The sequence below is a fragment of the Cotesia glomerata genome, linkage group LG1 (genome assembly GCF_020080835.1).
Source record: "Cotesia glomerata isolate CgM1 linkage group LG1, MPM_Cglom_v2.3, whole genome shotgun sequence".
Classification (NCBI taxonomy): Eukaryota; Metazoa; Arthropoda; class Insecta; order Hymenoptera; family Braconidae; genus Cotesia; species Cotesia glomerata.
In genome coordinates this window covers 32,007,501-32,022,046 of record NC_058158.1, presented here as the reverse complement: position 1 = coordinate 32,022,046, position 14,546 = coordinate 32,007,501, and the positions used below count along the sequence as shown (strand labels likewise).

The following is a 14,546-nucleotide window of genomic DNA, read 5'->3' as shown; positions in this document are numbered from 1 at the left end:
TTAACATATTAAATTATGTAATAAATAGCTGCAATTTTTCAAATATGTTTTTTTTTTTATAAATATTAAGTTAATTTTTTAAATAAAATTTTTTTATAGTTTATAAAATTTAGCTGCTTTGAATAAATATTTGAGTACTTGTTGAAACAATCAAAGACAAATAATAACTGAGACAAAATAGCTGAAAAAATAACTTTTAGTGTAAGTAATTATGTTGAAGACTAAAATTGTATTTTCGATCATATAAATACCCTTCGGTTATTTTATCTGTTATTTTGTCACCGGTAATCTTGAGTTTTGATAAAAACTTTTAAAAGTTCAATTTATAATGTATATTTTCAAAAAATCTCACTGACGTCTTTAATCAATTTCAATATTGGTGATGTTATACGATTGTTATTATTTTATTGTTATAACTGATTTCTAAATCACACTCTATTTTTATAATACAGTATAATAAATAATTTATGTAAATAATATTCATCGAGCAGCAGTTTGATAAAGAAAGGCACCTAATTACATACAATTTATGTTCTAGTTTTTGTATATAAGTTATACAGAAAATCATTTTTTCGTTACAATTGAGATTTTTTTTTAATTTTTAGCTATTCTATAAATTTATATATTGTCTCTTTATTAAATTAAACTGATTAAAAAATTTATTTCACAGTCAATTCGATAAAGGCGCAGTATAATGGTGAATTCAAAAAAGCAACAATTAGGTCAAGGAATATAAATTTATACATGAATTAAATAACCATCATAAGTGATTATTTTAATTAATGCCCATTTAAAAAATATTGAGTCTAAAAATATTGTTTACAAATAATAGTTTAAGCTCTTAAAAACAGCTTTATTCATTACAACTAATTCAATTTTTTTAATATGCATACAATGCTCAAATTTTAGCATTAAAAGTAGAACTTTTAATTTCATGTTAGTAAAATAATAAATAAACTTACAAATTTATGTTAAACAGCTAAAATTTAAGAGGATCAGTCTTCGATGAAAAAAGCACTTATTGAGAGACTAGATATTTAAAATCAATATTTTTTTAACCATCACTGCGCCTTTTGATGTTAAGTTTTGATGTTTGTTTTTATAGATATATCTATTATTATTCTATTTAATTTGTTTATATATAGTTCGACCAGGTGTTGATCGTTAAGAAGTGATTTTTATAAGCATTTAAAAATGTACTCAAATGTATTATTACAGATTTTTTAAAATATTTACATAATTCTTTCAAAAATGATTTTTTTTATTTAATAAATGGTGAGCTGCTTGTAAAATTTATTTTCCATATTTAAATACGATAATAAATACAATATTTATCAAGAAATAGTTAATACAATAGAAATTTACAAATCTTTAAATGTATAAATGTTGTGAAAATGTTTAGCTGCAAAAATAGATGGCTGTATTTACTTTGTTACTACTATTATTTTAATAACTAATTTTTTTTATTTTTCACTTTTAATCACACTCATTTCGGTATTGATTAACTTGTTTTTGGTTTCTAGATGCCGAGTTTTTTTTTTTTTTTTTTTTTTTTTAAATTTAAACAATAAGCACAGTTAGTTTTTAATGAAAACAATTACCAGCTTTTATAATTTATTTCATTATTTTATAGATAAATACTATTTTGTTATTAGTTATAATTTAACGCACCATTCTAGTCAGGTATTTTTAGGCTCACGATACAATTCGTGAAATATTATTAGAAATAATATAATATTTATTTTTTAGCAATTTATCGAGGTAATAAGATGAAAAAGCGGTGCTTTTTAATGTTAATATAGCATTATAAATTAATTAACAGAATCTTAACCGAAGAGAGATATATTATTATATTTTTTTTTAAATATTAAAAATCATTATTTTCAAAATTTTTTTTTTAAGTTGTGTGAGCCACATACTTAAAACAAAATGAGACTCGTTGACTAAAAATAAACAAATCAAAAAATTTTTTTATTATTTCAAGACCGATATCATGGTTGTCAAATGTAGTTCAAAAAAATTGAAAAAAAAGTGTGCTAATCTCGGTAAAAAACTAATAAAGAAATATCTTTAAAAAATATGAAAAAGGAATGATGAAAAATTTTTATAAAAAAAAAAAAATTTATTAACTGGAATAAAAGTTTGAATCTTTGAATCAAATGTAAGTGATGGTTAATTAAGTCATGGCATTAAGAGTGATGGACAAAATTTTTTTTGGTAAATTAATTTAATTATAATAAAGGTGTGTAAATAAATGCAGTTATAAATAATTAAGGTAAAGTGAAAAAATGGCAAGGTAAAGGTTGATTCGAAATGTCTTTTTTGCAGTCATTGAAATGAAAAAAGTCTTAATATTTAAAAGATAATATTGTGATAATTGATTATCTAGTTCATACCCTGCGTAATTAATCAGCAAAAGTGTGAATTCAAGTTTTTTTTATCCTAAACGTAATTTGGACCAATGTCCATGTAGTGTCTCTGATGTACTGTATTAATCTCGGAAATAATCAATAAGTGGAAAGTTAGTTAAGAAATTTAATCAAAAAGTACAAAGTATCATTAATTATCTCCTTTAGTAACCTAACTAACTTAAATGAATGTAAAATATATATTTGAAATATATTTGTATACTCTACGAACTATTTGATAGTAAATCATTTTTGTACATTAATTGACACTTTATATTAAGTATTTTCACACTTGTCTTATAGTACTTCGTATATAATTTTTTATAAAAAAATTTAACAGAAAAATCATTAGCTTTCGTGATCGTTAGATTTTTTGAATATCACCATTACAAAGTTGTAATATTGTAATGTGAACTACAATTCGAACACACATGAGATATCGGTATTATCATTAAATAAAGAAAAAAAAAATCTTATAAATAAATAAAGAAATAAAAATAATATAATAACTTACAAACAAAGTAGCTTAAATACAACTATCATTGGTGGTTTCTCAAGTAAATGGATTGCTTCTTCGTTTAAGTGATCCGAAACGTTTCTCCGGTTCACGAATAACTTCGAAAGGCGTAACGGCAGATCCACTTACCGTTTTTTCATCGTTTTCATCACTCGGAAAGTCTTCAAAGCTCATATTACTGAATCCAGCAGTAACAGCGCCTTTTTTCGACTTAGGTGTCTTTTTATAAGAAACGCCTTTGGACTTGTGTGGCGTTTTAACAGATAATACATTAATAGCATCGCTACGATTTTCGCCAATGAGATGATACTTGGATTTATCTGACGATTTGGCCTTGTCTTTTTTGTGTTTCAATGATTGATCAGTAACGACTAGGGGTTCAGGTGACATCGGTGATAGAATATCCGGCGATATATTTGATATCGATACACTGTTGGTCGCATTGACAATTATTCTCGCTGTTTGAATCTGTTGTACTTCGGGTTGTTGTATCACATAAACTGATTGAGGTGGTAACTGCTGCTGTTGCTGTGGCTGCATATTCATTACTGATGAAGAAAATTGACAGGAGTGCGTAGACTGGGCACTGCTTGACAAAATGGTATTAAGTGCATTATCTACAAATCCGGGAGATTGTGATAACGGCAATGATGTAGGTCGTTGTTGTTGTTGGTGGTGTTGTTGCTGTTGTTGCTGATGTTGGTTGTTAAGAGTCAAAGTTGCAAATTCGTCAAAAGGAATTGACCCAAAAAGATCTTTAGGTGTTGTATTATTAATAGTTATAATATTTGTATTAGCTGTTGCTTGTCTGTAATTAACAGCTGGAATACTATTAATAGTATTTACTTGACTATTATTCTGAGATGTTATTTGAGTCGTGTTATTTAAACTGAAGTTTGAGTACGAATTAGTATGACAAGGTAAAGACGTAATTTCAGTCTTTGTTTGGTAATTACCGAGCTTATTAAACGGATTCGTAAAACTTGAATTAAATGGCAATGACCCAAAAAGATCTTTATCTTCTCTAATTACTTCAGTAGTAAATTTAACAGGCTGCGGACTCATAAAATTATCATTTTCATAATTATTCCAGCTTTCTAGAGGTACATTCGACAACCCAGGAGTTTTTAATATAACGTTTGAATCTGTACTATCGTCAATATCAACTAATGTACCAGAAACAATTGGAGAATCCGTTATTGGAGATATTAAATTGGTATTTGGTGGAGTATTAGGTATATTATTAGTTGATTCAACTATCTTAATAATATTTTCTTTACTATCACTACTTTTACGTGAACTTGTTGGTCTTGGAAAAGGTGCTAAAGCAAAAACATCCTCATCAGTTTTAAAAATACCATTTTTAACAATATTAGTCTTATTTATTTCATCGGAAGAGCTGCCATTATCAGGTAAACGAGGCTTTGAACCATACTGATGTCCAACAAAAGGGTCTCCGTGTAACTGCCCAGGTTTAGCTTCAGGATCAAGTTCATCATCAAGTAAAAGAGGTTTTTCACCATACTGGTGGCCTACTACAGGATCTGCGTGAATTGTAGGTAACGCTTGATGTTCACGATGTCTTTTTGGTTTCCTAATTCTGTGATCATCTTCGTGAGTTGCTACAGATTCACATTCTGCATGATAAGCCGAACTGCCACAAGTGCGAACACTTTCTGAAATAGTTTCGTCTATTTTTCGACGATCATCGTCATTTTCATCTTGGTCATCATCCAGTTCATTACCGTCTTCGTAATTCATTGCTTTAAGATCACTCGCTGATCCTATTGAGTCATCGGACTCATACTCGACAGGTGTTTGACCAGATTCTTGAGAAGACACTTCTTTTTTTCGTCTACTTAAAACACCTTTTACACGGCGACGTTTTTTCTTCAGACGTTCTTGGTTTCTTTGTGCTATTTCTTTATCACTGTCACTTGACAAATCGTCAGCATTGAAAGCCAGCTTTTCATATTTAGACCGATCTTCAACGGGCACACGCACGAATTGGGGTGATATTGGACTAGATTTTGTTAACAAAGATGCTTCATCATCAGCCGCTGGCTGTTCTGTGTCAGGACTCCAGTGAACTGTTGTTAACTTTCCACTTCGTAAATCTGATTCTGTAAAATAAAATTTATCGTTAGATTATTTTATTTATTTAAATAACTATTGTTAATTGAAAATATTTAATTATAAATTTAAAAAGAAGGAAAGAAAATGTGTAAGATTATTATATTGTCAAGGTCGAGCAGGAATTTTTGAGATTATTGTATTGGTGATTTTATTAGTCGGCGAAGCGTTTTTTATTTATCAAGTTTAATTTGTAATAGTCGACGAAGTAATTCATAGTCTGGATTTAGATGGAAACTTTAAATACTTACCTAAATAAGTACTGTATTCCCTTACCAATAAATTAATAAATATAAACAGTATATTTACATTTTTTTCACATTTTTAAATTGTTTTTATACCAGCAGAAATATGTAATAAATTAAGTTATTATATTTTATTAAAGATTATAAATAAATTACATATTCATAAAAAGACGATTGAAGATTTGAAGTTAAAAAGTTTTTTAATAATTGAAGTATCAGAATAAAATAAAATTGTTTTACAAACAAAATTTTAGTTAACTTTTATTTTATTCTGCGCTCAATTTTAAGTAACTTATAAAAAAAAAAGTTAATTTTATTAGATAAAAGATAGGAAATTCCGATTAGGTCTGTTACAGACTGTGCAATATAAAATTTTGTCATTAACGTGTTTTAAAATTACTTTATAGATGAAAAGATAAATGAACCAAGATAAAGAAAGAGATTAAAAGTACTGATTGTAAGATATAAAAGTCAAGCAATTGTTGAAGAAGCAAGAAAAAAATAAATTTAAAAGTATGAGCGCTATCACTTCGTCTGGAACAGTCCTAATCAGATTTTTGGGGTTGGGAAACGATTTACAAAACGCAGTAATCACTTTCAAATATAATTTACTTTTGATAATTATAGTATTTTTAATTTTCGAATGGAAGATTTTTTAATTTCATGAAAGCGAGTGACGAATAAAGATAAAAAATTATATTAAGAAATTACTGCGTTCTATTGAGAAAAATGATTTGACAAACAAACATTTTATGTGCTAATGTACATTTTTATTGCTTGAGAATAAATCGACAAAGATACAGCGAGAATAAAAGTAGACAAAACGAAAAATTAAAAAATTTAATCCTATTGTTTCCTCGCCATTCAGTAACAACTATTAATAATTAATTAAACAGTTAATTGAGTGATATAAAATATTTTAATTATAATCATCCGAAAGAAAAACAATAAAATCTGTATATCTTTAAATTCATGTGCGTCTCACTCACTTATAGAAATTATTTATTTTTAATAATATAGTTGATTTAATTTTTAAATTATTTATCTTTTTTTCACTTTATTTATTATAAACAAAAAAATAATGTTGACCTTTGCAACTGTTTCTTTTAATCAGGTATTTTATGACACTGGAATAAGGGCACTTTAATAGCCCATATAATTTATAACATAATCATATTAACAGGAAGCCCGAATAAACTAAAAAAAATTATTTTAATCGCCTCCCAAGCTCATTAGGGTGTTCCAGACAACAGATACGCAAAAAATTATCAACGGACCACCTCAATTTAAAATTATTAATGATTACCTAAAAAATTTATACTACTGAAATAAAACATTTAAAATTAAATCCACCCCGATTGAATGTCTCTGTGCAAAATATTTTTTATACATCAAGAAAAAATATAATACTTATTATTACACTATCAATCATTATTAGTTTTTTTTTTTAATTTTCTTTTTTTTTAAGTACGATCTTATCGTCTGGTTATAGATTTGAGAAAGACGCAAGACAGTACAGTTTTTATAGATCAATAATTAAATGGTTTGTCATACTCTTACTTTGTTCCGTTCTTTTTTTTTTTTTTCTATATTTATTTATATATATACATGGTTAATTAATTGCATTAATTATTAATTATCTATTAAAGAAGAAAAATGCTTAATATATTTTTAATTTTTTCGAAAAGAGCTAATTAAAAAATTTTAACTCTCAATAATTTTTTATTTTAAATGTTAGTTGTTTTTTCCTTTGTAATTTTTTAATAGTTAATGTTATTATTGATAAATATATTAAATATTTCGAAAATTTAATTTAAATGCTAGTCGAGCAAAAATCTTTCCTGCCGAGACAATGTATCACAAACGGTATTACCCAGTGTACTGTTTTATATAATTATTATTCACTATGATCCAACATTGCAAGTACTTTCTTTTTACTCAAGTATTCTGTTGTTAAAACATATTATGGAAATTTAATACGTATAAAATAATAACTTTATTGATGATGTTGGTCCATAACGTTTATAAACGAAAATCAAACGATGATAGACACGCGATGACAATAAATATTAAGAGGAATAATTAGACAATAATTGTAACAGTTTAAAAGCATATTTTTATGGAACATTTATGAGAAATGTGAATTCGATGTTTTTTTTCTTTGATTGTATTTTTATATCATACTATAAGGAATCAAAGATAAAATTTATATCGATAATATTATATACATATATATAGATATATATGAGTATGAAATATATTTTTTAATTTCATTTATTTCATTGAGCGTAACAATAACTGAGCAAAAAAAAATCACAGTATTTTTTGCTTAAATGAAAATTTTACTATTCCTTTTTGTTTATATTGATAACTTAAATTAATTTAAATTTGACGTTTTTTCTAATAATTTTACCGCAATAAAATGTTTTAATAATACTATTTTTCATTAATAAAGATGGAAATAAAACTTGTGATGATTTCAAAAGAAAAAGTAAGACTAGATAATCCATACTGAATTTAGAATTAATCGAATTGGCAACACTTGACTATCATTAAACTTATTCACAAAATTATTTTTTATCACTATGTAAATGTAATATCTATTTTATATTTTTTAATTATCTTTGGTGATGCATAAAAGTGATGTGAAGTTGAGTAGATAATTTCGCAAATATAGTTATAATTTCTTGTCAACAGTGAAATGCAACGAGTATATTATTTTCGCGCAAAGGATTTTTTGATTTATATGTTTGATCAAACAAATAAAGTTGATATACATGGAATGATACGTTATTTGTTATTTTAACTTTTCAATCAATTTCGACGATATTTAGTTGCACCACTAATTCCGATAATTTTCATACTTTAAATGAAAATAATTTAAAAGAAAATCACAAAAATACTCGGCAGGTCATTTTTGTTGCAAGTAAACGTTAATTGAATGTTAAAATAAATGACCATCTTTACTATATTTGAACTTTACATTTCATTAATTATTTTTTTAATTAATTATTTAATTCCCTGCGCTAACAAACTATTTAACCAACAGATGAATATTTTTATTTTTTGCTAAGTCTCTCCCGCGTTATCACAACTATACTTTTTGTTTCTTTTATAAAAGACGATTGTTCTAAATAAATAAATCATTAGTAAATTTCAATTTACGCGTACCTCGGGGAGACATTTATAAATGTATTTTGGTCTACATAAAATGTTAAAAGTATCACGTCTACTCATTTTGTTTACGTGAAAGACGTTCAACAAGTAAATTCGATAAGTATTTTTTTTTTTTTAATTTTTCTTTTCTGTTTTTTTTTTTTTGTCTTTTTTTAAGAGGAAGAAAAGAGGAAGGATAGAATATACAACGAAGAATCTCAAGCATTACCTCCAGCGATTGCAGTCGTCTTGGATCCAAGTTTTGATTTTTTACCCGCTGAAATAAAAATTTATAGATTATAAATTATTTCTTAAATTAAAATTATTAAAATATAATTTATTTTGTCAATATACAACTATCATACCAGGCAATGAAAAAGGAGCCGATTCAAATGGATCTTCTGGTACTTCTGAGTAAGACATAACTAAACTTTCTCGACTCTTAACACCACCAATACTGCTGTTACTACCCCGTCGAATTTTGTCAAATTCAGCTCCAAAAATATGATCTTCTGTTAATTGGTTAAATGGTTGTGTATCTTCAAAAGGATTCCAAATTGATACATCAGCACTCAAAGATCGACTTTCTGCACTTGACACACTAGACAATTCACCCTATACCACGTATAAATTTATGTTATTGATTTGCTCTATTTTTTAAAATTGATCTACGATCTAATTGTGCAGTGCAAAATAAAAAAATCATTTCTATCGAAAATAATGTTGGAAAATCTAATGAAATGATTTAATTAAAAAAAAAAGTACATAGAACTTAAATAGAAGTTACTCTTTTTTAAACACTTACTAATCCTTTGGGAAATTTAATTAAAACATAGTTTTAAGTACAGAGAATGAGAAAATAATAAAAATAAAATCGTGCATTTGTTTACTTACAACACGTACATGGGAGGCGCTCGTGCCGATGCACGGCCTTCCGTCTGTTTTAATATCTGGTAATGTATCTTCTTCTGAATGCGGTCTCACTGAAGCATCATAAGGTGCCAAAAATTGAGATGTCTCATTAGCAAAAACCCTTAAATAATAATAAATTTTATTTTATAAAAATACTTAACTAATTAATTTTATTTTTGCAATAAAAATTTATTATGCATAAAATACGTACTTATTGAAAGCACTTGTATCACTAACATTTCTTCGATGCCTTGATGATGACGCTGTCGGACTATCCGGCGGTGAAGTATTAGCACTAATATTTTGACTTAAACTCTCAGATTTATTGGTTTGCTTAGAAGAAGCTTGAAGTGGGAAAGTGAGTGGTGCTTTAGCTTGGGATAATGGAGTATTTATTTTTTGTGGTAGTTGAGTTGGTGAAGCAAATATCATAGAAGATCCACTACTTGTTGGAGTCGTTAGTTTTGGAAGAACTTTGGTTGATCCTGAAGCTGGCATTTTACAAGGAGGTGGCATTGACCGAGCATCGTCTTTAAATGGATCTGGATAGCCTAAAAAAATAACAAAGATATTTGATAAAAAAAAATGTCTATACTGATGGAATCATAATCACTAGGTAAAACTTTGATAAATTTACCGGAAGATGGAAATAAAGCTTCTAATTGTTCATCAGCAACTCCTGGTCTTATTTCATGTTGTCTTACATCAAAATAATATGCAGTTTTATCTTGAACTGTTACAGGCGATTGTTGAGTCAGTTGGGATGCATGCCCAGATGCTAATGGGCTCTGAGACTGACTAAATGGAGAAGTCTGATTGGGTACAAAGGAGGAAACACTTTGACTTGGAGAAGTAATATGTGGTGAGACTTGAGCGAAAGAGGATTGCATTGATAACTGCAAGGGTTGTGATGGTTGATTTGACGGCATCGTAGGTACTATTTGCACACCTTGAGCTATATACGGTTGTTGTGAGGTATTAACTGTTGCCGATTGATTAACTTGTACGTAAGACACTGAAGTACCACTTTGCTGTTGTATTTGATTTCCTTGGCCAGATATTTGACTAACAATCTGACCAGTTAAACTAATTGGACCTGTACCTACTCCTTGCCCTTTTGGCCTTTGTCGTGGTGTAACGGAAGTACCTTCAACTGTTAATGCTACTGGTGTTGGTTTTGAAATTTTAATCGACGCTGATCGTTTTACACTTTCAGATTCGAGTGGTGCACTAGGTAAACTATCAATAGTGGGCGTTGCAACTTTCTGTAAAATTGTTTCCAGCAATTAGCAAGATTAATAGTGTGAGTTATTTAGATTGATTGAATAAAATAAAACTCACAAATAAATTTTGTACGGCACATTCTTTGCCTTGAATTTGAAAAGCCACGGACGACACTTGAAAAATATCAGGTCGTAAATCTGGATCAGGTTCTAGCATATATCTTATTAAATTGTGTAATGCTTTGTTATATCTGTTGATACAAATTTTAGAAATTAATAGTTAGAACCTGAATTAAGAAAAGTTTATGTTTAAAAGCATTCGCATTAGAATTCACCTTGAATTATCGGGGATAGTAAAATTTCCTGATTGAATTGCAAGTGTACTTTCTCCAAAAGGTAAAGTAAAGAAACACAGTTTATACAATAAACATCCTAATGCCTAAATAAAGAAATAAACAAATTAGATAAAATTTATTAGATTATGTTGACTTGTGAATTAAACAAATATTATTATTTTATTACCCAAATATCAGCTTTAGTAGTTATAGGTTTTCCACAATACATATCAACCATTTCTGGAGCCCTGTAACTCAAGGTTGTATATTTTTTTATTTCTTCCTCTACAACTGCTGCACCTTGGACACTTGGATTCAATACTTTTCCCGTAGCTGAACCAAAATCACATAATACATAATGTCCTGAGTCAGCAAGTAATATATTTTCCACCTTAAATAATTCAGCACATTGATATTATTTGAAAACAAAATAAAAATACAAGTCATTACTTTAAAATAAAATTAAATGTAATTTACCTTCAGGTCCCTATGAATAATTGGCGTTTGACAATGATGCAATCGCGAAACTGCTTCACACACATCGCAAAATATTTGTAGCACTTCAGATTCACTAAAACCCGTTTGTAACCTTGGAAAAAAGAAATATTTATCATAAACATCTGGCACGTATTTAGATATCAATTCACTTAAAAAGTAATTTATCATTTAAAATAAACTTAAATCCAATCCAAGTATTTCTATATAAAATAGCCTTGAATTACAGATAAAAAATCGATAAATTATTTATTTTGATAGATATGGGTATGAGTTTTTTTTTTCTTTACCTATTATTCATCATTTGAAGGACTTGTGATTTACAATAGGGCATAAGAAGTAGGAGTTCATGGACTCCACCTCCTATATGAGTAATACTACTATCTACATATCCTATAATATTTTTATGTCCACTCAAATTGCTCTGAAAATAAAATTTATTAAATTAATTAGTATCTTTAATTTAAAAAAAAAAAATCACTTAAATAAATTTACATCAGTTTTCAAAACTAAATTTAATATTTTACTCTACAGTTAAATTTTTAAATGTCTAAACGATATAACTATTGCAATAATAAGATTAAAGTTAAATAGAAATAAATCAATGGAAAGAAAAGACACTAGACCTATCAAAGTGACCTTGATATTACATGTGAAACAATACCTACGTAATTTATAAATCTTAATAAATAATTTCAATTCTTGAATGAAAAAAATTAATAATAAATTCAATTCTATTAAGAATTCAAGATAAATACTTACTGCAATTTGTATTTCTCTTTTACATACATTGAGATCATGTTCATTATTGACATACATGCGTTTAAGAGCATATCTACCATTTGATGACTTAACCAAAAATACTATGGCAAATCCTCCTGTAATTTAAAATAATTATTGCTAAAAAAATAAATTCTAATAACATCTAATCTAACAAGTTTAATCATTAATTGCTAACTATAATTATTAATCTACATTGACCATTAATTGTAAATGTATGTAGTTATCGTAAATGTTACGTTAAATTAAAAATAATCTAATTTGTAAGATTAAATACGTTCTGATTCTTATAAATTAAAGATACATATTGTCCAGACATATAAGTAAGATAGCAATATGATAGCATGCTTAAAAATAATAGATAATAATATAATATAAGCTTGACTAGTAGCAATACAATTTCATTCAGTTCGCAAACAATGATGTCATGAATCAATCATGATTAATTAAGGGACAATGGTCGGTTACACACAGACAATATGACGTTTAAAAACTATATCATCATATGTTTACATCTGCATCTCTTTAAAAAAAAAATAAAAATAATAACAATAATAATAAATAAAGAAAAATAATAAGAATAGAAAATTGTAAATAAATAATTAACATAAAAATTTGAGTAAGATTTTGAAACAAAAAGAAACATTCTTTCGTTATCATATTTATTGCTGATAATACATTACTCAAAGCGATAAATCAATTGTTAAAAATTAACGTCGGGACTAATAAGTGTTGAATATGTAATGAAATAAATTAATTAATACAAGTACAATTAATATTCAAAGATGGATTAATAATGTCCTAAATTATGATTGAAACGTTAATTAAATTAATAAATGGGCGTTGATATAGGTAATAAGGAAGCAGATTAAAGAAATAAGAAGTTAAATACACGTATGGAAAAAAAACTTGTAAAAAGAAGATACATAATGAATATTATACATGTACATATAGATGTTATCTTGTGATGATTTTACCTTCAGCAAGGACTTCCTCAACGGTGACTGTGTGTCGACCGACAACAAATATTTTGCCCAGGTAACTATTGGGCTCTTTAGATGTGTTGTCAATTTTCGAAAAAAGCTTCTTCATGTTGGCACTTGGTCAATATGACCGATATTGTACGGGGATTGACATAAGGCCTCTTACGGCCGGTTATCTGGAGCACGATTGCGCGTGAAAGCCACGCGATATATTATTATAATTACTCGTGATCCGTTATTCCCACAATTTTTGTTATTATATTCTATTGTACAATATTACTCACTCTATTTAGATAAAATGTGATACTAAAGTGCCTTTAGTAGTAGCCAATAAATATTATATATTTTTGCGATAACTAATCGACGTATTCTTTAGCCAGCCGACATTTTCGGGGCTGTGTAATTTTTTGTTGCGCATGCGCCAGTTTTACGTGATATACTTGTGTATAAGTATATTATATCTGTATGCGTATACATACTTGTACTCATATAATAAATCCAGAGTGTATATGTATATTTTACACTTGGAGGAAACATATGTACTATAATAACTGTCATTTCCGGTTATATGTCAAAAATTATAAATTATTATTACTTGTAGCTAATTAATTAAAAATTGCTATTTGTTAATTTTCCTTTGCATTATTTATGTTTTTTATAGTTTGTAATAATTGAATATTAAAACTGTTTTATTGTACTTGATTAGATAGAATATGTTAATTATTACGTTAATAAAATTTTATTAAATTTTAAATCTTAAAAACATTATGATAAAAAAATAGTAATATATATATATATATATATGGAGTCATTTGATTTTATTTTTTTGTCAAACTAAAATATAAAAAATAATTTTATAGGAAAATACATTTAAAACTTTATAAAAATTTTTATTCTTTTCATATTTAATTATTTTACTTCATACAAAAGAAAAAAAATTTCTAAATGTACTGCTATTTATTCTTGTATCGTGTATTAGTAATAAGGTTTATTTATATTTCTTTGGAGGCCTTTGCCTTGCGTTAATTTTTACGTTAGTGAAAGTTACTTCATTGATTGTTCTATTAATAGTTAGACGAATTCAGTTATTAAACTAATTCACTAATTATTTATTTTAAGGATGATCCAGATGATGAATTGAAAGGGGCGTAAAACACGCAGTAGATAAGATTATTAATTTTTGATCAATAAAAATTGTACTAAAAATAATATTCGCTTATTTTATTTAAGATTAAATTCTCTAGAAAAAAAAACTCAGCTTCTAGCTTACAAGAAAATAAGTTTTACGATAAATTTTTCTAAATGTAAAATTATTAATATTTAATTAAAAGTTAATTATTAACGTGAAGTAGAAAAAAA

At 26.9% G+C, this 14,546-nt stretch overlaps 1 protein-coding gene across 3 annotated transcripts; it reads right to left on the bottom strand.

Moving 5' to 3' along the window:
- Positions 1–1,495: 1,495 nt before the first annotated feature.
- Positions 1,496–13,704, bottom strand: LOC123275230 (BMP-2-inducible protein kinase). 3 transcript variants are annotated; one of them, XM_044743198.1, is made up of 14 exons: positions 13,472–13,704; positions 13,182–13,363; positions 12,187–12,302; positions 11,715–11,848; positions 11,407–11,518; positions 11,117–11,320; positions 10,930–11,033; positions 10,713–10,845; positions 10,009–10,636; positions 9,583–9,922; positions 9,354–9,492; positions 8,825–9,074; positions 8,689–8,736; positions 1,496–5,048 (listed from the first exon to the last, which is right to left on the bottom strand). In XM_044743198.1, exons 2-14 carry the CDS (start codon positions 13,294–13,296, stop codon positions 2,962–2,964), a joined length of 4,410 nt encoding a protein of 1,469 aa, XP_044599133.1. In that variant the 5' UTR covers positions 13,297–13,363; positions 13,472–13,704; the 3' UTR covers positions 1,496–2,961. The 3 variants fall into 3 exon arrangements, with proteins under 3 accessions (XP_044599133.1, XP_044599134.1, XP_044599132.1); XM_044743199.1 differs by having other exon boundaries at positions 9,363–9,492; positions 13,182–13,704; XM_044743197.1 differs by having other exon boundaries at positions 13,182–13,703.
- Positions 13,705–14,546: the final 842 nt, after the last annotated feature.

Coding starts and splice junctions, on each gene's coding strand:
- LOC123275230 (XM_044743198.1), bottom strand. CDS start 13,296: ATGAAGAAGCTTTTTTCGAAAATTGACAACACATCTAAAGAGCCCAAT. Junction 9,923..10,008: donor AGCTTTATTTCCATCTTCCG/GTAAATTTATCA, acceptor TTATTTTTTTAG/GCTATCCAGATCCATTTAAA. Junction 5,049..8,688: donor GACGACTGCAATCGCTGGAG/GTAATGCTTGAG, acceptor TTTATTTTACAG/AATCAGATTTACGAAGTGGA.